Here is a 23,506-nt window from a genome sequence, read left to right as displayed (position 1 = left end):
AATAGATACGTTGACAAAGTCCAAATATATGTTTTTTTTTAAATAATACATATATAGAAATGTTGTTGACACCATTTCTATTTAATGCATCCGAAAGTATAAGGCAACTGAAAACTGAATTAAAAGCCAAAAATATTTGTAATATAAATTACTTTTCAATAATTAATAATGTTCATCTATGAAAGCATTGTTAAGATTCGATATCCAGAGCAGCCGGAGCGAGCATCGCTGCACCAACAGGAAGACAACGTTCATTTTTTAATTAGGAAACCGGCTTGGTAGCAAGCAACCTTCCGCCATCGCCGTACAGGAAAGCAGGCGAGGAGTATTAATGAAGTAGGGACACGGAGCTTGCAGTGCGTACGCGCCAGTAGGACCGCGTATTTGATACAACGCGAACGTCCACTGTGTTTATAGTACAGTTCAATGACTTGATCGAGATGATATAGTTATGTTCTGAATGTTTTCTCATAATTCCGTTTGGCCTGAGGTGATTATTATTATTTCTTTATATGTATATATATAATAATCGATCTCTTTAAATCTGTGACGCTTATGTATTTATATTGTCAGAAAATTTTTAATTTATTCGATTGAATTGCATAATTGCTTTATATTTTATGTATGTAAAAAAATATATAGGAAATATGAGTAATTATGAGTCATAAAATTTAATTATTTAAAATCAGTCAATAATTAGTATTGCTATTATAGACCATTTATATACGAAACAAAAAAAAAAATAAAAAACAAGATGAACTTTTTGCGACGACTAATAAAATTTTAAGATCGCAATTACCGATTCCCGAAATAAAAATTCTTAGTCGGCATCGAATCTCACAGATTATATAAGGTCGGATTTTATGAACGATTTCGTGCTTTGTAACTATTAAGAAGGCTGACATGTATTTTCAGATGTTCTGATATATAAATCGTGATCATAGACAAATATTAAAATGTGGATGATAAAAACTGGTGTGATAATACTGGCTGTTCTGATATCAGCATCGGCTAAGTCAAAAAGGTACACTAGACTGCAGAGCGATCCCTTGACAACAACGAGATGTGACCTTATATGTTTTGATGCGAGCAAAGAAAATAAATCTCAGGTGCGTCTGTTTGAATAGTTCTATTTCTATTTTATAATAAAAGCGTCTTCTGCACTGGCCTTTTCATTTTCCATATATTTATTGCACTACATTGTTAGCTCCTAAAAAGATTTGTTGTTCGCGTTGGATATTAAACATTATAAACCGTTTGTATGACCATTTTATCTAAGCGGCGAAATTGTAAACAATAAAACTACGTGGATAGGAAAGCAAACTTCATAGCAAGTCGTGAATCAAAAATCTTAATGTATCTTTATATTTTATTAAAACTCAATATAACTAAGATAATATATTTTTTATACTAAGTTCTGAATAATGTTTTGCTTGTTAAAAAAACTCTCTTAAATTTCAAATATACATTTTGCTAAAAGACGTACCTAAATCTTACTGAATTTCAATAAAAATTATCATTTTACCTAAAACCTTCATATATTATTGCTGTAATTTTGTAAACAGTGAAAACGTCATTAAAATAAAAACTTTACTATTAAACACATAAAATAGTATTACAAAATATTATGCAACAAACAGACTTAATTTCATTTTCGTGCCTAAAAAAGTTAATAACATACGAAGATTATTTTATCTTAAACTGCTTTCATTTCCATTAAAATAATGCTACAAAAAAGTTATTATATTTACACATCACGTTTTTAGCAGAACCACAAACTTACTCTTCAATTCTAATGAATGTTTTACGTTATTCTATTTTAGTCTTTTCTGGAAGATGATAAGGTCCATAAAGTGCTGTGTGTTTTGTAGTTGAGTCACGTAGAACTTCAAAGGACCCATTATGTTTTTAAATGCGAGGACGTTAATTGTGTTCTTTTAATGAACCTGTCTGCCTCTGAATGGAAGCTCTTGTACTTGGAGGCTTTCTACTAAAATTGCTAGAGCATGCTTTCTATCGATAACTTTTTTATCTCATTTCTTGGTATTCGTATTGTTTGTGTGAGAACGATGGATTTATCTCGCTGTTGCATCTGGTTAGGAACGCTTCTCAGAAATTAAAGCATAGCATTTTAATGATAAATATACCATACTATAGATAATGAGTTGTTTGATGTTCCATATTATACAAAGTACTTAAAAGCAATGTTACTTTATATTATCTTTATTTTGATTGCTTAATTTTTTCTAATAATTAGTATAGATAGATGAGGTAGAAAATTTGTCATTCCATCATAGATTCTATAGCGTATAAAATTAAATGACGATATTTGAGTAAAAGTGTGAATAATACAATAAAATAACGATTATATCGAAGTAGTAATAGTACTAACTTATTGGTTTGTATCTACAATCTTACATAAATATGCTTATCAGTTATCACAAGTTTGCATTATCGCACTTAATACGGAGCGTTTCCAATTTTACGTTCACTAATACTTATACATTATAGTATTAAAGTAGGTTATTCAATTAGAATCGGGAAACGGTTCGTGTGTATTGTGACAATGGAAACTTATGGTAAGCATACTAACATGACGTTTTCTCAACCGCTAATAAGGCGTTAATAAGCTGAAATGTTGCATGGACTGGATAAAAGGTGTCTAATGATATTTCTTTTACCTTACTTAGAATGTGTTTTGCACATTGAAGTCCGAATAAGAATGGACGTAACCTAAAACATGAAATGCAGGGTTGATTTATGAAAAATGGGCAACATTTACTGAAGATTATTTAAAAAATGTAACATTCTAAAATTAATCAAGGAAGACCAATAATTAATGTTTTTTTTTTACGAGAAGTCTAGAAAGAAATCTAAAAAAATGAAGTCATCATTCTAAAGGGATTCAAATTGTGTTTCAATGGCAGTGTCGATCAGCTTGTCGGTCAGAGACGCAAAAGCCAGGAACCTGTCCTGATGGAGACGATCCTCGCTGGATGGCCGCGTGCCTCGAAGCCTGTAACCATGACTCTCAATGCGACGGCACTCAAAGATGCTGCAAGCATGGATGCAGTTCCACGTGCAGTGAGCCCATCGATTTGTTGACGATACCGGGTAAGATGAATAACATATCTCTTATAATTTAAATGAAACTAATATTTTTCGGATATACTACGCGTGGTTTTTTTTTTTTGTTCAAAACTACATACTCCCGATGTAGTTTTAACCAAAAAAAAAATAATAATAATAAATAAAGCACGCGTAGTATATCGGAAAAATATTTATTTTATTTAAATGATTAAAACTAGCGAAAGACTTAGGTCTCATTATATGGCTTATAAGAATATTATATTATACCGATGGTAATTTTCTTCATCGAAATTGACCAGTATAATAATTTACAAAGGATAACAGCTTGTCCATTAACAATGAAACATAATTGATAACAATTTGGTGTAAACTATGTTTTTAGATTTGACATCTATTTTAATTTTTTTTCACGAAGAATTATATAAATCTTAACATAAACTGATAAATAAAGAAAACAAATTTTGTGGATTCTTCTATCATAAACCAATAAGCTATATTCTAAAATAATTGTAGGTTTAGAGTTTATTTTTAACGTAATCATAATACTCATATAAACGACAGAAATATTCCATCTTATGTTTTCTCTTCAGGCCTTCCAGCGATGCCGTCAATAGAGGAACCAAAAGAAAGACGGCGCGCAGTTCAGATTAAATGGTCAGATGGTGTAGGCGATGAAGCAAGATCTGTTCCAGGTAGAGTTCTTTACCTATTGGAAGAACAACATTATCTTTGCCCCAACTACGATGAATCACGACTTGGAGAGTGGAATCTCCTGATGAGAACCAATAAGTGAGTAATAGTACTAGCCACTAGGGACTGTTGAAACATTTGCATACAAGTTTTTTACTTAAGAAATAATTTTTATATCATATTTTTTAAATCCAACTTAAAATTTGCTTTACGACCTGATTTTTTATTTTAAAATTCAAATTATAATAGAGCTAAATATAGAATATGTTATAAATAAATATTAAACAAATATAATTTAAATTATACACTTAACATATGTAAAAATATTGGCAATATAAAACTCTAAATAAACCTTGTGCATAATAACTAACTTATATGTAAAGAGTGTTAAAAATCCTTTTTTGAAGCTAATTTAGATCTAACATTTAACCACTTTAAAAAAAAGTTATTTTTTTATGTTACATAAATTACTTGATTTCCGGATAGTTTGGGACGCGTATAACTTTTTATCGATATAGACCTTCGGGAGAACCACAATCAGATCAATTGATTATAGTATATTTAAAAAGATACGAATAAATAATTCATCATTCAAATTTATCTTTCGTCTTCTATATCACATACAAATTTCGCACATTTTTTCATAAAAACTTTTATGCCCGATAGCTTGTAGAGTAAATCTTTGATTGCGTTCATGTGACTGTTATTAAACTTGTAAATTAAATCAAAATTTTATATAATTAATTCATTTTTTATTTCATCATTCGTTATCTGATTTGTTTAGAGAATATACATATATGTGAAACATACGTTTCACACAAGATTGTCGTGAATATATTGTGGAACACTTAGCTTTTTAAAAAGTTATTGAGTTTTTATGACCACCGATACACCGATAAAAGTTGTAGGTATTGTTTTTTATAATTAATATTAAAAGGTCAGATACGGCTAGAGAAGAAATACCACTAAATAAATCCATAACAGAAACAAGCTGTGTAAGTTCCGGCATAGACACTTGAACCGGTGCTCGAACCCGGATATCAATATTCGAAATGGTACGCGTTATTAAGTTTTTCATTCCCTTTGTTTATAAGATTGTGATCGATTAATAACATTCACCCACGACTTTCATTAACACTATAGATTATAAAATATAACTCGTGCTCCTTCAACTTCATTCTTAGAAACGAGTAAACATATTTGTTTATAATACATTCTAAAATCTATACGGGCGACGTTGGTAATTAAAATTTAAGTAAATTAAAAAAAAAACTCAGCCTTCCTAAAACGTTTAATGTATGGATATATAAATTACCAACTTACACGTTGTGGCATAATATGACTGTTTTTATCACCCTTTCCAAACTTCACAATAATTTAAGAGAAATGAAATTCACTTCGATATTTGTATAACAATCAAGAGCGCTTTCTAAAATATTTTCCGCGTTGCGTGCAATTGCAATGATGATGCATGTCGTAACACGTATTATGCCAATACCCAATTCTTTTCCTCTTCCTCATCGATTAATGAGTTCCATTTGGATATATTTTCGCTAAATGAACTAAATTTTTATTTTTTTTGTTCTTACACAGCACCGTACCTTTTTTATCTAAGTCCTAAAAATTGCCTCTTGTCTGACATTTAACCACGTGTGCCCAGAAGATAAATAAATAAAAATGTCCTATGATTAAGCTTATCGAATTAAAAGCTTTTGTTATTTATTATATTTACGCAATGATAAAGCCGCTTAAGTACGACTGAGATCTATTCGTCATGCTGCAAAGATTAATCTTTTCACTTTATTGATTGGCTCGTAGTGCTTACTTATTTTAATATTTATTAAGAGTGACTCATTTCTATTACTGACTGCAATGACTTTGTCCTCTCAGTTTTTGATACGGTAATTAATTATGGTAATTAATACTCAATAGCACTAATTAAGATAGCTTTGCAGAATAAAGTAAATTTTTCTATTACTATATACGAAAGATTTTCATTTAACATTTATGAACATTATTCTGTTTATTCTTAGAACCAAAGTGTCTCTACGTAACCAGTTGAAACCAGGTCGTTGGTATCGTTTCCGAGTGGCTGCTGTAAGTGCGTCTGGTACAAGAGGGTTCTCCGAACCTAGCGCTCCCTTCACTCCTCGTAAAGGACCACGCCCTCCACCCCCGCCAAAGAAGCTAAAGGTGGAACATGTGAGATCAGACAATGGTAGATATTAAACAGTTATATAAATATAAATACTTAGAATATTACTCTACAAATATTTGTTTTTTAAATTACTTGATAGTTTGCTGTTTATTTGCCAAACTTCCTGTATTCCTTCCGTTGCTGACTAGCTTAAATTTACAAAAGATTAATGTATTTAGATAGTGTTACAATACGACTGGAATGGAAAGAGCCAAAATCTGATTTACCAGTGATGAGATATAAAGTTTTTTGGAGCAGACGACTTCGAGGTCTCTCAGGGGAGTTGGATTCTGTTGTCGTTAATCATCAAACTGTGCCAAAGGTATGTCAATATTGTCTCTCGTTAAGGTTGTTATTTTATATATAACATTTTGTCATGTGTTGTAAGTAACGTAAATTAAAAATTAACAGGATCAGACTTTCGTTGAAATAAGTAAACTTCATCCGAATTCAATGTATTTCCTCCAAGTACAAACAATAAGTGCATTTGGTGGTGGAAAACTACGAAGTGAAAAGGCTGAAATTTTTTATAACACAACGAGTTCTGGTAAGAATCAAAACGCTAATTTGTCGTGAGATTATACTTTTATAACAGAAAAACTTACTTTTACAAATGATTCATAATCAATTGACCGTTCTTACAAAATTTTATACGCTTTGCGTGATATTACCTGTAGTCACGCGACCCATTAAATAATTATGTAACAGTATTGTTCTGGACAACAAGAATTTTTATAATTTTAGAACAGCCACCACAAGCATTAAAAAGGCGTATAGACAACTCCGTAACAGGACTCAGATTAAACAAACTTATATGGTTGAACCATAAGATTAAGGCCAAAATATCATGGGAATTGCCTCCAGGCTCAAAGGGACAATCTAAAAGGTTTGTTTAAAATTCCGTTGTATTTAATTATTTATTAATTACGTAGTGTGACACTAATCAATTATATTACTTAATGAAACATCCCAATACTTAGTTTGAAGGCTTATAGTAATTACTACTAAATTCTGTATGCTACACATGATTGCAGTTTCTTATTCTTATTTAATAGTTGATTTGAATAAAAATGACAAACAAAATAAGTTATTTATAATATTTTAGATATTTTGTGCACTGGAAAACTCTGTCCTGCCAACATCCAGCAACAGAATTAAAGGAATTTTCAGCAATAACTGAGGTAAGATCATTTTTACTTTTTATTAAATACATATATGAGAAATATCGAACGAAAGTCATAATACCAGTGAGGAGCTATTTATAATAAGCTCTTTGGATGTCTTTCTTATTTTAAGTTAATTGAAATATTAATTTAAATGTTCTTCTTACAGCAAAACAGCTTCGAAATATATGAGTTAGATTACAAATGCAAATACAAAGTAAACGTGAACAGATCTCCGAACAGCGATACTCCAGACTCCGAATACATTTTATCAGTTCCTGGATGCGATTATTTTAAACGGAAATTTAATAGCTCCTACGTTAAATGTAAAACATAGGACATAAGAGATTTAATTGTAAAATTATTTAATTAAATTTAATTAGTTTTAAATATATACAGACTGCCTGATTAATGTATAGATATCTTAAATTCAAACAAAGAATTTCGATTTTTTTCTTTGAAGATATATTTTTTGCTTACAAAGTGCAAGGTTGGGATAGTGGCAACAAAAAATCATGTATATTATATGTAGTCTCTTAAAACATATCACCCGAGTATTCTGCAAACCATGTCAGTAGTTCACCATTCAATTATAAATTCGGTCAGATACTTTCGTTATACTGCGAAAAGAAAATTTAATTTGAACATGAAACTCGATCTTTATTAAATTATCTTTTATTTTATCTTTAACCACGATAACTGAGGGCTTCACTAAAGAAAAATTGCGAAATACCTATTACAGTTTGATTTTTTTTACGACTAACTCAAAAAGATGTACACTAATATTCTTGTATTATATTAAAAACCACAGCACAAATAAAAAATATATTTAATTTTAAACTTTTGTTTTTCTATCTATCGTAATCACTGACTGTTATCAAGTAAGTATTAAAAGTGTATTATGTTTACATTATTGATCTTTACCCTAATAGCCAATGAACTAATTAGTTTTGTTAGAATTAGCTTTCATTGTGTCAATTATAGTACGTTATAAATTTTTACTTCATTAGTATTCTAGAAGCGTCCCAGTTATGTTAGACTGACTTTAATTTTCTATGGTATAAATATTTACCTATCAACTAGGGACGAAATGCGCATGTGCAACCATTTAAAAATTTAGACTCCAGAGGAACGTTTCCATTAGATTTATTTACATGAAGACTTTTTAGTCGACACGTAATTCTTTAAAAAATTATAAAATATAATCAAATGAGATGAATCGCAAATTTTCTTGTGTTCACAATTTGTTTTAAATAAAAAATGACCTATTTAATTATTTATATTTTTTGCTATTAGGTAGTGCTTTATTTTGCTCATTGTAACTTACGAGTCTACTTATTACAAATATACCAAAATTCAAGTAATTTTCTGTTGTAAGTTAATATAGTTTTATTATCTATTCCAACTATCCATAATTGTTATTAATAATGACACAAAAAAAATATTAAGTTGATTATTAAATCATTTAAAATTAAATAATGATACTGATCTAGTGCCTATTGTATCAAATAATTTATAAAAATCCGTAAATTAAAAACTTTTCTTTCTTATAGGCCTTATCCTATTGATACTTTTGATGAAAAAACGTTAAACAAAATTGTAGCATAATGTAACTAATTCTAGTTACAATAAAAATAAATGTAATTTACATTTCTAAATAGAAGTACGAATATAAAAGGACAAAAAAAATGATTCCAATAATAATTAAAATTAAATCAACTGTTCAAAACATAAAATTAGTGGAACTTTAGCATATTCCAAAATTTCACTATTACAAACATAAAATATTACTTGTCAAAGAATGTAAAAGACATTTTTAATTACATGATTTTGGGTCATTGTATGGCAACATTTTAGTACTGCCAACTTCATTCCATAGATTTTTATACAGCAACCCCTGGTAAATGTCAAAAGTAAACAGAAAATACGAGATGGGGAATTATTTTAAGATATTTTAAATTTTAATCAAACCTTAATTGATGTGCACGTGATTTTAATAATCTTTTACATATTTCTTGAATGTTGGTGTTTTTATTGTGATAAACTTATATTTACGAGTTTTGGAAAAATGATTCTATGATCGCAGTTTTTCACCTTTTACTATGCACAATTTACGTCTATCTACGATTTATTATATTTAGTTAGTAGTGAAAGCACCAAATTTGTAGATGACACAAAATTTATTATTGAAAAAATTATAGAACATTAGAAAAAATTTAAATTTGCCTCTGGGCGTAACCTTCTATGTTCGTTGCTAGCAAGTTTACCGGGATATTATAATGATATCCTCCGCCTGTTTTTGAATTATCGTGCCGTGAATTTCAAGTGAAAATGGCTGAAGACGAAGTACTCTTCGACGACGTGTATGAACTTTGCGAAATTATTGGCAAGTAAGTAAAAAAAACCCATATTAATTTTACCTATTCTATTCAATAAAATCTTGATTGTTTGAATGTTACCTATTACTAACTTATTTTTATTAATTTATATTAAATATTACAATATAACTTAATATTACAATATACCTATAACTATTTTTTATTTAAATATGAACTTTATGTAGAAATACTATGCATTTGGTAAAATTCCAATTAAAATAAATAAATATATGTTTCAAATTTATAGGAAAGTATTCTTTCAAAATAAAAATTTCTGTAATAGTTTCTTGTCCATATACATATTTGGTTCTACATATAGGTTTAACAAGATTTTACCTACTGATATAAAACTGTTATTAACTTATTAAATAAAAAGTTAATTTTAAGATAAAATTTAATCAGACAAATATGTTTTCTTAAATAATAAAATGTTGATAACAATAATACCATAATAAAAATAACCTTAAATAAAACCAATTAGAAAACAATTATATGAGAATCAGCTCTTATAATATTCCCCAGGGTGTGCTCATAATAGTGACATTTCCTACGTTAGCATTATAATTTATGATAATTTTTTATGTCAATATTTATACATATATGTCTTTTAAAACATTAATATTTAAAACCAATCTAGTTCACCCACTTACATGTATAATGATCTTACAAACTAATTTTTCATTATAAATTTTTCATATCATCAGGGATGAATTACTTAAAGTAGGTCACTCTATATACTAAAACAATATCTATGTGACAAATAAAGTTATTTAATTTTTTTTTTTATATATGTCAATAATCTTAATGTAAATATTAAGTTCATTCAAACATTTTTTGATGGTTTACTAAACATGTGTTAGGAATATTATTGCTTAATAAACAGTTAAGAATGGATTAAATTCATATATATTGAATTCATTTCAATATTCTCATTTAATTTATTTTCATTGTGGGCCCAAAAAAAAAACATACATGTGTAAAACATTGGTGTGTTTTTCACAAATGCATTGTAATTCAAAAATATCTAGAAAGATTTTAGTAACATTCCAGTTCTTAAATTATAATGTTTAACACTTAAGTGTTTCCCTAATTAGCTACTAATAAGTAAGGATATTGATGCATTTTTCTATATGTAATTGTTGTATTGTCTTTGTATATTATAATTTTTATATATAATATACTTCTTAGGGGTCCATTCAGTCTAGTGAGACGTTGCGTACATCGGCAGACCGGTCAACAGTTTGCGGTGAAAATTGTTGATGTGGCACGATTCACAGCCAGTCCGGGACTTAGTACAGCAGGTAAAACAACCTTTGTTTTTAAAATTAATAAAAAGGTAATTTCAAAAAAGGTTCATAATATTATATATAATACTTATATATTTTTTTGGAAACTTCTTGTGTATTTGTTTTTGATTTTGAGCTTAAATTTAATGAATACCTAAATGTTGCCACATTATTTATGATTAGATTGAAAAAAAAGTTTTTTAACACGGCAACATACTTGAATAAAATCGATAATGTAAGAAGTTGAATATTTTTATTTCAGATTTAAAAAGAGAAGCAACAATATGTCACATGTTGAAACATCCCCATATTGTAGAACTTCTGGAAACATACAGTTCCGAGGGGATGCTTTATATGGTTTTTGAATAGTGAGTACAAATATGTAATAATTATTAAAATAATATATATTTTTTGAACTTGCGTAATCTGATTTCATTGTTCTTTTATCACACCATGGTGTCAAAGTAACACAATGTGACATTTTCATAATGTATTGTTCGCTATAGACAATAGAACTAGCTTGAATATAATATTTCAGTGTTTTTTTGTATTCCTATAGTGCTAATAGTTATTTGTTATTTAATTGAAAAAATCTCTGGATAAGTAAAAATATTTATTATTAAAATTTGGATGTGAAAAAAATTTCTTTGCCCTTAATAAGTGCCGAAAAGGCGCGCGTGCCATCAAATGGTAATTTAGACGGATGGCGTTGATACAAGCAACACTGTTCGAGAGGCGAATATTTGTATCATGTTTTTTGTTGATCTATTTTATATGGGTAATTACAGCATTTCAAAACATCCATTCCTATACTAATAATTAGATGGTAATAAACATTAAACATATTAGAAAAATTTAAATACCCGTGATGTATACGAGGTATAACAAAGCGGGCCCAACTGGTTGTGTCGTGTTGTAGTTTTCAAAAATCATTATTCTTTTGATGTAATTGCCAACACACTTATCTATGGCCCATGTGTTAGCAAATATGAAGATTTTTGTTTTGGTTTTGGTTTTGATATCAATTCGTGAATCATTTATATGATTTTTGAAATATAGATTAGTTATACTTATATAAAAACCATGAAGTTCAAAACAAGATACATTTCAGTTAAAGTATGCCTCTAAGGAAATATGCAGTGCGAAAACGTGATACGATTTCTTTAACAAACATTTTCACCCATTCCCAATTGCAATGAGTAATTAAAACATTCTCGTAACGTGTCCGATCTTCTAAATTCAAAATAAGTATAGGAAAAATATAATAAAAATAATACCAATATAATGGATGGAAGATTTTTTATTGTGACTATGATAATGCTGTTAATGCCTTCATTTTTAATGAAGTTTCTTAATAATTCTTGCTAAATAATTACTTTGGAGTTATCTTATTAATTCAGTACCGACCTGACTTAATAAATCTCGTGATTAGAACTAATATTTGATTCGTTTTTCTAGTATGGATGGATCAGATTTATGCTTTGAGGTTGTTCGTCGTGCTACTGCTGGCTTTGTCTACAGCGAAGCGGTAGCGTGGTACGTATTTAAAAGCATCCATGTATGAAATGTACAATTTCATTAGTAATTTTTATGTGCTTATAAGTTTATGACATTTGTATGGTTAAAAATATTTTTTAATTACGTACGTCTATTTAAATTCGATAGAATGTCAATGTTTGTTTATCAAACTTGCGCGAAGTCACAGTTAGTAAAAGTACTAAAAAGTACGCGAATGTGAACAGAAATGTAAATTTATTTTTACATGGAAATCATTCACTCTAGAATTACGTTACACCCATAGAAGACTGATATATTGGTGACAAATTGTTTTTTGATTGATCTTGCAACGATAAGTGTGATGTTAAAAACAATGTCAAAACATGCCGTTCGGGTTGTATCTTAGATGAAGGTAAACTCTATCGGAATTATAATTTTCCAGCCATTACATGCGTCAGATCTTAGAAGCTCTTCGTTACTGCCACGAGAACGATATAGTACATCGCGATGTTCGGCCCCACTGCGTGCTGCTGGCTGGTCGTGACAACTGCGCTCCGGTCAAACTTGGTGGATTCGGTGTTGCGGCACAGTTGCCTACCCCAACCGCACATAGAGCCCCGCCAGGTAAGGGCATTGTTTGCGTTAAGGGCTCAATTACTATCGGTTACTTAGTCTAGAATAGGTATGTTTATGTGATATTTAGTGTTATTATTATTTTGATGATTCTGTCATTTTTTTCTAGTTCTGGAAGACGTTGCTAGTTATAAAATAAACAGATTTTCTGATATCATGCTATCGAATTTGTTGATACTGATTTCACGGATGGTATTTTTATTTATTTGAATGCGTAATTGCATGCTCAACAATTAAAGTGGCCTGTATTCAAGAAATATTGAATCAATTTTATGAAGTTGACAGTCAATTAATTGTGTACAGAACTGGTGATGGACAATCGACCTCTAGTGGGTCCTATGGGCCAAGCGTATCTGAAATCTGATGAGTATGGTAAGACTCAATGGAGCAAATTGTGCCCTAATCGCATGTGAATAATGTGCAATATTCATTGGCACAATTCTCACCCATCGTCACTTACTAGGTGTCTCATAAAACAGACATTACTAGTGCTCACGTTATATGAAATATACATCGGCACAATTCACACTAACACTGTGTTCGTGGATATGTTTTGTTTTAACTGTGTTTCTATAACATAAAAATATATGGACCTAAATCGCACTTATAGTTTCTAAGGTAAAATTTAGTTTTGGCAATCAGCTTCTAAATTCAACATGACTCTTGGCTGTAGTAGAATGGAAGTTCGGTGCGAATTAGTTCCAAAAAATGTACCTGTAAAACATTGGCCTTATAATATGATAAATATATATAGTAAATTGTTATAAAATAATGAAATGAAAATTTGTTAAACTAAATGCTAGACATCTGTTTAATTGTGATCGTCAATCATTATCATACTTTAATCAGTCAAGGTCTTCAATTAATATCTCAGCAACTGTATATATTTTATATATATACAGCATGTACACATTTCTCACAATTTAATTAAAGGTATTTGTAAAATCAATAATTATTTTGTAGACCTTGATTGGTTATAAACTGTTAATTTCCGAAAATAACAGATTAAGGTCAAGCCTTTAATTTGTTGTTTAAATAAACTGAACACCTCTATAGGTCGTATCGGAACCCCCCACTATATGGCACCGGAGGTGGTATCAAGTCAGTTGTATGGGAAGCCAGTTGATGTATGGGCTGCTGGCATTCTCTTGCACGTACTCCTGGTTGGATATCTACCCTTCACTGGCACGAGGGAAAGGCTATTTGAAGCTATATGCCGTGGAAGATTGCGGGTAAAATTATTTACCATACAAGGATGGCCTACTTACGTCGATTATTATTAAAAGTTCTGTCGATCTACTCTATGCAAAATTGTGATCAATTCAAATAAAGAGTTATTTAAATTATATGACATTTTTGCTGTACTTGTTTTATAACTTTCTATCGAACTTGTAAAATGATAATTTGATTTGGTTTTAAGTTTTTCTTTGACTTTTAATTCATAGTTTTCGTCAATGCTAACACAAATATTACGTTTTTTAGTTCGATGCTCCACTCTGGGAAGACATAAGCGACGCTGCCAAAGACCTGGTCCAAAGGATGCTGACGGTTGACCACACTCAGAGAATTAACATTCAGGAAGTTCTGAATCATCGGTGGATCAGGGTCAGTAAGATTAAAATACTAGTTTTTCTCGTGACTGTATTCGTGGTATTTGGAATGACTGACTTCGTTATACTTTATATCCCTCTAATTGATACTTATATATTTGTTAAAAAAATACTTTCTTGAGTTAAAGTAATGTATTAGTGAAAGTGCGCCCAAATTGATCTCGTGGCTTATAAAATTGTTACAAACATAAAAATTCTAACTTCATTTGTTTTTGCTTCTATTCTTAAATGTGTAATGGAACAGAAAGTCTTTCCTATTAAAAAAAAATCTGCATGGAGTCCCTCCGCGTGGAAGAAGTGAAGCTTTGTCATGTTGGACTAAACACGGGAGAGGGCAGAAATTGATTTATAAGGATTTTTTAGTGTTTCTTTAATCAATCTTTAGTAACATTACTTACAAATCACAATTGATTGCTGGCATACGTTCGAGCGCCATGTAATCCCTCTAGTACTTTGTTTTTATAACCCCCCCCCCCCCCGAAACGTTCAACGTTTAACTTAACATTGTTGGAAGTAGCAATGTTATTTCGGTACATTAATACATATTTAAAACTTTAGATTTTCAATTTTAATTAGTACTAATTAGTCATCATTTTAACCAGGATCGCGACAAGCAGAACCGTATTCACTTATCAGGGACAGTCGATGAACTGAAGAAGTTCAATAGTCGTCGACGGCTTCGGGCGGCGACATTGGCGGGGGCCTCCGTTGATGATGAGGAGGAGGAGGAACAGCCTGGGAGGAAGCAGGTCATGCTGGAGGAGGCTAACGCTGCTGGTGAGATGAAATGCACCATAGTGATATAGTAATAAGGCTCCATATGTATTGTATATGGTGTGCTAAGATGGCAGTGTGCCTAGATAAGCCAGTTGAAATGAGTCCTATTTGTATAAAAATAAAATTCAATATTCTTTGTATGTAGATGTTCTAGAAATGACAGTTTGTAAGGATAGATGGGATAACGATTATTACTCGTTTATAGATAAGTTTATATAACTATTGTAAGAAAAACTCTGTGTTTGAATTGAGTACAGACATATTATATCCGAATTGAAAACTCGCTCTTATTTGAAAAGTAGCCTAACTGCTCCTTATGACATAATTTACCTGTTGATAAAGTTACTGTCACATTCGGTGCAGCCCCTTTAGAGATTGGTTGGAACAAACAGACAGGAAGAAAAACAATTTTTTTTTTAAAATGACTTTTTTGATGTAGATATCGTTAATATACTTTGACAAAGTTTAGTGCAAAGCTTTAAATAAAAAAAGACAGATAGGTACAATTTTTATTTTTTTGTGTAGATTTGTTACAGGCAAGGGTCATTGAACTTATTTATAAAGGGATATATTGAAAGTGGGCTTTTTAGAATTTTTTTCAGTCTTCTATATATAGTTTGCTATAGAAAAATGCCTAACTAAAATGGTATAGAAATCTTATTTATTTTTCACGAGTGCTTCAAATGGTCTATCTTCTATAAATATATATAATAGAATGATGTGTTTTTGTTACACTATCTACAATGCTAGAAAGGCTTCACGAAAAAAAATCCAAAATTTACTTCTTTACGGGCTATACACGGAATAGAGTTCCTGGCCAGCTATACATTTCTTTTAAATGAAACTAGTATTTTTCGGATAAACTACGCGTGATTTATTTTTGTAAAAAACTACATACTCCCGACGTTTCGGTTACTTTTCAGCAACCGTGATAACCGAAACCTCGGGAGTATGTAGTTTTTTTACAAAAATAAATCACGCGTAGTTTATCCGAAAAATACTAGTTTCATTTAAATGAATAAAACTCGCGAAAATCTTAGATCTCATTATACATTTATTATTTTAGATTTGATTCGATCGAAGCCGGGAGAAAACTAGTAATATATATTAATGATATAATCGATATTGTTTCAGCTATAAATCTCATAGTGGAGTCGCTTGATGACGTGGCAGTGTTGCAAGACGGTCCCGCTTATATGGATCCTGATCTGTTCCACAGTGTACTTGATGATTTGCAATTGCGTTCGTTGTTGGAAGTTAGTATAGATATTTTTTTAATTTATTACTTTGTTGACGATGTAATATTAAATTAGTATTAGTCGCTAGTAAAATACATAGATATATGTAATTTATTTCATTTCACTAGTAAGAATCGAAACGCAACGGACGTACTGTTCTATGAATGAAATGATTAATGTGTGGTGTGTTTTTAGAAAAATACTATAATATTTTTCTTTCAATGATGTATTATATGTAGTATGAAATGACATTATAATTAAAATTCTACCAGGTCTTGGTTGTTCTACTGAGCGCTATTCATATAACAAAGCAGAGGCTCTGCTGTTACGTTTAGTGCGACATGCGATAGATGGACGAAAAATAATGGAAGATGCCATAAGTTTTTAATTTTCAAATTACAATGAACTTGTTTTAGGTCTTTTTATAATTTAGTAAAATATTATTACATATTTGCCAAGGTCGTTGTTTTATAATGGTCAGAAGTATATATTGTATTCCTATAAATATATCATAAGGACCTAATAAGATATGTTATAAAAGTATATCTCCAAAATTTTATTAATTTTAATTCTTCGACTAGAATTTAATTAAAAATTTCAATATTTGTATTTATATATAATGTAAATATTTCTTGTAAAACATTTCAAATATATTTTTTAAAATTTAAAGTGCAACGAGAACTCTAAAAACATAAGAATAAAACAGGCGCTATTCAAGTAGCACTGCCGATTCTGTCGAAACATTGCCTTTTATGTCACTCCCCTTTCTCTAACTACCCTCCTATATGTATTATCATGTAACATTGTCGATAACATCACAGCTCTAACAAGATTCTTTCGTCAGGTATACGACCGTATAGCGTGCACGGTTGTGGTGACGAGCGGTCGTGCGCCAGCGGCTGAAGGTCGTTCAAGGTCGAAGGCTGCTATCGAGGCGGCGACCAGGCCGAGGTCCGGGAGCACCGCCGGCGCCGCCCCAGCCACCGCCGCCGCCATACACGACCTGCGGAGACTGATGACGTCACCACATGTCAAGGTCAGTGATACATAACAGATGCATATATATAAACCTTCGAACATGCAGTTGATACCACAAAGTAAGTCAAAATTAACGGATAAATGCAGAATTGATATTCAATAGCTTTGTTAATTCTGATTTATTTAGAGTAAATTGTGATTTTCTTCCAAGCATCGTCTTGTTGTATTCTCTTTAATATGATCTTTAGTTACTTTACTGTATTATTTAGGTTTTTAAATAGAGTTTAACTTTGAATGGTGAATTTTAAGTGCTAATCCGAAGCACCTTACATTCTAATGCCTTGCGATAGTTTTATGAGAAAATAAAGAGTACATAAAAAGAATACATCAAAATGCACTCAATACAGTGTACACTTCTTTTTTTGTCTGTCGGGTTTCATAGTGAGAGATTTTTGTTTTCCAATGCGATATCAAACAATTTTCTTTCTATGCAAAAATGGACTTTACTTCATTTTAGTCAAAACTAGTAAATCTTACAGACTGATATGTCATAGATATTTTTCATACCAGGAAGCTGCGTAAGGAATATAGTTCGTTTTTGAAACCATAGATCGTGGACTTCAATCATAAAGTCCTCATTACCGACTAATACAACCAAATTAAAGCAAAAAATAAAAGAACTTCAGCCTAGGATTATGAGATCTTTGTAAATGATATTGAATGTGCGCGTTATATCTGAACAACTGGAAAACAACTGTCAAATAACTGACAGTTCAGTTTTTCTAGCAATTAGCCTCGATCGCATAAAGTTCGAAAATCTTTACTTATTTCAATGACGATTCTCTTCAAGGTGTTCATGATACGAGTCGCGGCTTCGTGAAGTCTGATTTTATTTATAAATGTTCTGTTTAAAAATCTTGTAGGTATTTTTAATTGAAAATACACATTTTTTTCTTATATTCTTGGTCTACCCTCAACAAACAAAACATTTGTTGACTTGTGTTGCGTTACAACGTCATCTACTGGTACGTAGCTTTAATGTTGAGACCAATGTCAGTAAAACCCGTGAATGTGTTGTTTAATTGCCTAAAAATAAAAAAAAACGGTACAAACAACATATTCTGGAAATGAAACAGGTAAATAGATTCTTCGTCTTCGAAACCCTTGACATATAAAATTGCATCGAAATCATTGGAAATTCTTTCGAGCGCCTGCGAATATATGTATATACATAAATGAGCGTCAGGAAGGTGCCCCGTGGCAGTCTTGGCTATACCCCATCATGGGCGTTGTAACGATCAGAACTCAAAAATAAAAGCACACTTGTACTGTCCAATATCTTATTACTCGATATCTTCACAACTGTATTTAAAAACAATCTCAAATAATAAGATGAAAATGGATTATGAGTTAATAGGTTCGACTTGCACTTCGTTTGACGGCTGTACGTAGTATGACAGCCGCCTTCACTCTTAGTGACCAACTAGCCTATTCGGTACTGGCCGCTCATAATTTTTATGATATTAATCGACTAATCGACTGAATTACTAATTACATTGATTTTTTTTAATGTGAAAGTTGGCAAATAAGCAGACGGCCTACTTGATGGGCAGTAAGTAGTGACCGTCGCCCATGGACATCCGTAACATAGATGTTGCGGATGAGTTGGCAACCTTGATTATTGAGGAAAAGGAAGGGGTGGAAATAGGGAAAGGGTGGGAACGGGGAAAGGGGGAACGGGCGCTCTCATTCATCTGACGAAACGCAGCAACTAAAGAATACTTCACACCGATCTTCTGTGAGAGGGTGGTACTTCCTCGGTCGAGCCAACCCATGTTTGATATGTAGTTACATGATTACAGCTAGGCTCTACCGCTTATAAAAATTATAATCTACAAATTATTATAATTAACAATAAATTGTAAGGCAACAATTGCATACTTTATTATTAAACTAATTTAAAATCGGCGCGCCGTCATACGTAACATACATGTATACAATAATTGCTCGTTTGAAGGTATTAGATGGAAGATTTTTGTTTTATCTTTGTTTAGAAACAAGACCATAATTGATTTTTTAAAAATAATATTGGATACAATTTCATTATTAATTTATTAAATTTACACAAAACGAAAAACAATTTTAAATATTAACTTCCAACTCGAGATCGATTTAAACTTATTGTGAAATGAAATCAGAATATAACACAAATGAAAGACTTAAACACACTTCCACAATATACTAACGACTAATCTAACATATCAGCGCGCGTTACGAACGAAATAAACTCCTGATATCCTCTGACAACTGCTTATATGTCGTTCGAGTCTTTCCTACCTTCTCATATTCCTATAATATATATGTATATAGATTTATATATATGAACCCAATGCCGAAGAGCCCGAAAAGAGTTCAATGAAATTCAGAATTAAAATGCATTTTTTTTTTGTGATTTTTAAAAATTACCCCGGAATATGTGTAGAACGACTACAAAAAATAAATCAAGATAATACGCACAAACTACTTCCTACAAATACAAAGCCGGTAAATGTATACATATAAATATGGGAATATCAAAAAAACATCTTTTGTACATACAAACACATCGGCCCTTTGTTGTACATGCATATAAATGTCTACAATATTGAGTTGGGTAACACAGTCGTGCAAACTTAATTTTTGTCTGTAAAAAAGTATCGTGTAAATTTAAAAAATATGAATCCAATTTTTTGAAGTGGTTCATAAAAAAGTTACCTATAAACAAAGAAAATGGAATCCTAAATCAGACTTATTATTTGACGATGCAATTAATAATGATAGTTAAATGCCGAACTTTTGTTAAGTTGCTTACATTTTTTTGACTCTATAGGGCGAGGGCAACTAACGCCCACATGGACGGGCCAATGAACGTAATATTTCTAGTCTAACTTATTTGTGCAAGTGCTCAAGGGCGTTTGTGAGTTTCGATCAGTGATTTAAATAAATATTAATTAATAATTTACAGTGTCATTGTCCGTCTTAAATTTTTAAACATTACATTACAAACACTATTTGTATAATTCTTAACCGATCATGAAAATCAAACAAGCTTGAACATGTTCAATTAAATGCATAAGACCTTTTGAGAATATTTCTCAAGCGTGTCGTGGTTGGTTTTCAAAAACCATATAAGGTCTGGTGGTATGCAGTGGCGTGCACACCATAGATGCAAATAAGCACTGCATAACCTACCCATATAACAAGTAAACCTATATTGTTTAATTCTTACTTACATACTTTTAATCATACATTACGAAATACAAATGTTTACAGACAATTAAAATGACATTTGAACTAGCTAACTGCTATCGCCGCTATGCAGCTAGAGCGGCGGTAGGCACAACTACTGGTGCTTATTTTCCATACAAAAATTCTCAAGGACGATCTACAAATCTCGTGTTGTATGAGAAAATGTTTGCATGTGTTGTTATTAGCTTTTTATTAGCTTCACATGTATGTTTGTTTGTAACCGACTTCTTTGGGCGCGATTTTGACCCACTTTAAACGGCCAGATTTCGTTCAAACTTTGTAGATTTATCGAGGACCGATGACAATACACTAATTTGATAAAATTATTCCATTTTTCAATTTGCAAAATATGATTTTTGTTAATTTATATAATTTTCATCTATAGTCGATAAGGTAAGAAACTTAATTAAAATTAAAAAAACAAGCTATTATAAATAAACCAAACTAAAAAAGTAGAAAATAAATAATAGTTTAAAAAAACTAAAAAACACGCTTTTTATAGAAAACCGAACTAAAAAATAGAAAATAAATTTTAATAAATTTAAATTAAGAAAATAGTGTTAAAAATTTCAATAAATATAAATTAATAATAGTGTGAATAAAAAAAAAATGTATTTTATTTTAAAAAAAGCGTGGGGTGCATGGTGTCAATAGTTATAAATATTTTATTGACAGATATGAGTAGAGTGATTATCATTTCGATAATATCTTAAAAAGGACTCCACGCTTTTTTTAAAATAAAATACATTTTTTTTTTATTCACACTATTATTAATTTATATTTATTGAAATTTTTAACACTATTTTCTTATATTAAATTTATTAAAATTTATTTTCTATTTTTTAGTTCGGTTTTCTATAAAAAGCGTGTTTTTTAGTTTTTTTAAATTATTATTTTATTCGAGAAGCACTGCATCCTTTTTATCGTTTATAATGTCGTAGGAAGTCCGTTTATTGTCAAATGAAACGGGACTCTTTGATTGGTTGGTAAACTGTTCATATATTTTTTTCGCTATTTTGTTATTATTGAATATTGTTATTTGTTTTTCTAAGCGCAAGTGAATAAATTTTAAGTAGCTAATTAGTAAATAGTGAATTAATTTATTAACGAATTATTGAAAATAATAACTGGTGATGTGTGTTTAACGAAATTAATTATGAGTACATTTTCAATTGCCATTTGAGTTTTGAATTTACCGTTGACGTTTGTTGTTATTTGATAATAAAATTAAAATAATTACAAAAGGAAGGTGTGTGACCAGTTGAGAGTGAACTAAAAGAAAGGTAAAGTTATTTGTTTTAATAAAAAGTATTATGTTAGTTTTAATAGCAGGTTGTGTACAAACAAATAAGTTATTTTGTTTTCCTTGTTTGTTGTTTTCAAATAATAATAATAAGAATGTTTGGATCTCCACTGGATATTCCGATTTAAATAACTTTTATAAAGCGGTGATGGACAAATCATAATCGTTTTAAGGTAGTTTTAAGTAGTGGCTCAGAGGTATGTAGTTGAGAAATTTTTAAAAAATATAGATGTCCGTTCTGATCGGACTGCTGTAACTTTATGCGCGAATATTATCAATGTTTAAATTGAACTAATATTTTTGGAATACTTCGCGTATTTTATGTTTAAAAACTACATACTCCCGACTTCTTTTTGACTTGTTCTTTTCAGCAACTGTGATCACGGCAGACATCTCGTCTGCCCTTTAAAATAATAAATTACGCGTAGTAATCCGAAAATATTAGTTTCATTTAAATGAATAATTCCGAGAGATCTCATTATTATCAATGGTTTAGACGAGGAAATTATTATGAAAATTTGTATTTTTTTCAAACATATTTTGCTTACTCTACCCCAAATCTCTGTGCACGCCACTGGTGCTATGGTTTTTAAAAAATATAGGAGATATATTTTTATAAATTATCCTACCTCACTTCTTTTTATATTCTGACTATACGTATAAATGTAACCGGTTAAGGTTATTGGACAGGATTAAAATGTTACAAAAGAAAAACATACTTTTCTTTACATACCTAAATCTATAAATAATATCATGTCTCCAACAATGAATAAGAAAAAACGTTTAATAACCTCAAGTTTACATCTTCAGACTAAACACGCAGAGTTTCCAATAAGACATTTACAAATTTTTGCTCGTTATTGTATCAAAGTAGGTTTATGAACGAAAAACTGTGAGGTTTTCAGTAAACAGTTCAACGGTACAAACTTGAAGTAAGAGTGGTAAGCTTGAAAGTAAAATTTATGATAAGAGTTTAATATTTCGGTCTCAGCAGTAAAATGTAAATATGAACGGCGATGAGGATCGGTCTGTTAGGGTGAAGTTATATGCCATTTGTATCGTTTACTCGTTGTCGTAAATCGTTTCGTTCTATCTATTTAAATGGAAAATAAGTTAAATTCTGAGTATACTTTTAAAAACGCTTTTTTTTTTTAAACTGCTCTCAATTCTGAAGTTGGGCCTTGATTTATTTATTTTGTTATCCAATGTTATAGTTAACTATATACACAATTAAATTTAATTACAAATATTTTTAAAAATAGTTTTTTTTATATATATTGTTTGATGATTTTCGACTGCGACGTCGTTTTCATGGATTTTTGTAATTGATTTCAAAGAGACACGAATAACGTTTATCTGAAGAAAATAGATCTGTTAG

The 23,506-nt window shown here is 30.5% G+C and overlaps 2 protein-coding genes across 5 annotated transcripts in view; both read left to right on the top strand.

Moving 5' to 3' along the window:
• The first annotated feature begins 272 nt into the window (after nt 1-272).
• Nucleotides 273-7,516, top strand: LOC116769105 (anosmin-1). Of its 2 annotated transcripts, XM_032660111.2 has the most exons (10): nt 273-490; nt 916-1,109; nt 2,928-3,114; nt 3,681-3,879; nt 5,814-5,998; nt 6,157-6,299; nt 6,389-6,524; nt 6,722-6,863; nt 7,083-7,158; nt 7,310-7,516. In XM_032660111.2, the coding sequence occupies exons 2-10, from the start codon at nt 957-959 to the stop codon at nt 7,475-7,477; spliced, it is 1,389 nt and encodes a 462-aa protein (XP_032516002.2). In that variant the 5' UTR covers nt 273-490; nt 916-956; the 3' UTR covers nt 7,478-7,516. The 2 variants fall into 2 exon arrangements, with proteins under 2 accessions (XP_032516002.2, XP_061385431.1); XM_061529447.1 differs by lacking the exons at nt 273-490; nt 916-1,109 and adding an exon at nt 2,493-2,579.
• A 1,521-nt stretch (nt 7,517-9,037) lies between these two features.
• LOC116769295 (peripheral plasma membrane protein CASK) overlaps nt 9,038-23,506 on the top strand; it is a 160,559-nt gene continuing 146,090 nt past the window's right edge. For 2 of the 3 annotated variants that reach the window (XM_061527999.1, XM_061527995.1), the window contains exons 1-11: nt 9,038-9,530; nt 10,707-10,819; nt 11,067-11,172; nt 12,263-12,340; nt 12,744-12,925; nt 13,238-13,306; nt 13,991-14,166; nt 14,417-14,539; nt 15,147-15,321; nt 16,456-16,577; nt 17,404-17,595. In XM_061527999.1, the coding sequence (XP_061383983.1) occupies nt 9,472-9,530; nt 10,707-10,819; nt 11,067-11,172; nt 12,263-12,340; nt 12,744-12,925; nt 13,238-13,306; nt 13,991-14,166; nt 14,417-14,539; nt 15,147-15,321; nt 16,456-16,577; nt 17,404-17,595 (1,395 nt within the window). In that variant the 5' untranslated portion in view covers nt 9,038-9,471. The remainder of the gene's footprint in view (nt 9,531-10,706; nt 10,820-11,066; nt 11,173-12,262; nt 12,341-12,743; nt 12,926-13,237; nt 13,307-13,990; nt 14,167-14,416; nt 14,540-15,146; nt 15,322-16,455; nt 16,578-17,403; nt 17,596-23,506) is intronic. The other variant, XM_061528003.1, reaches the window with a different exon arrangement.

This window comes from Danaus plexippus, chromosome 5, assembly GCF_018135715.1.
Source record: "Danaus plexippus chromosome 5, MEX_DaPlex, whole genome shotgun sequence".
Taxonomy (NCBI): Eukaryota; Metazoa; Arthropoda; class Insecta; order Lepidoptera; family Nymphalidae; genus Danaus; species Danaus plexippus.
The sequence above is the reverse complement of the archived record's forward strand: the minus strand, read 5'-3'. Positions and strand labels throughout refer to the sequence as shown.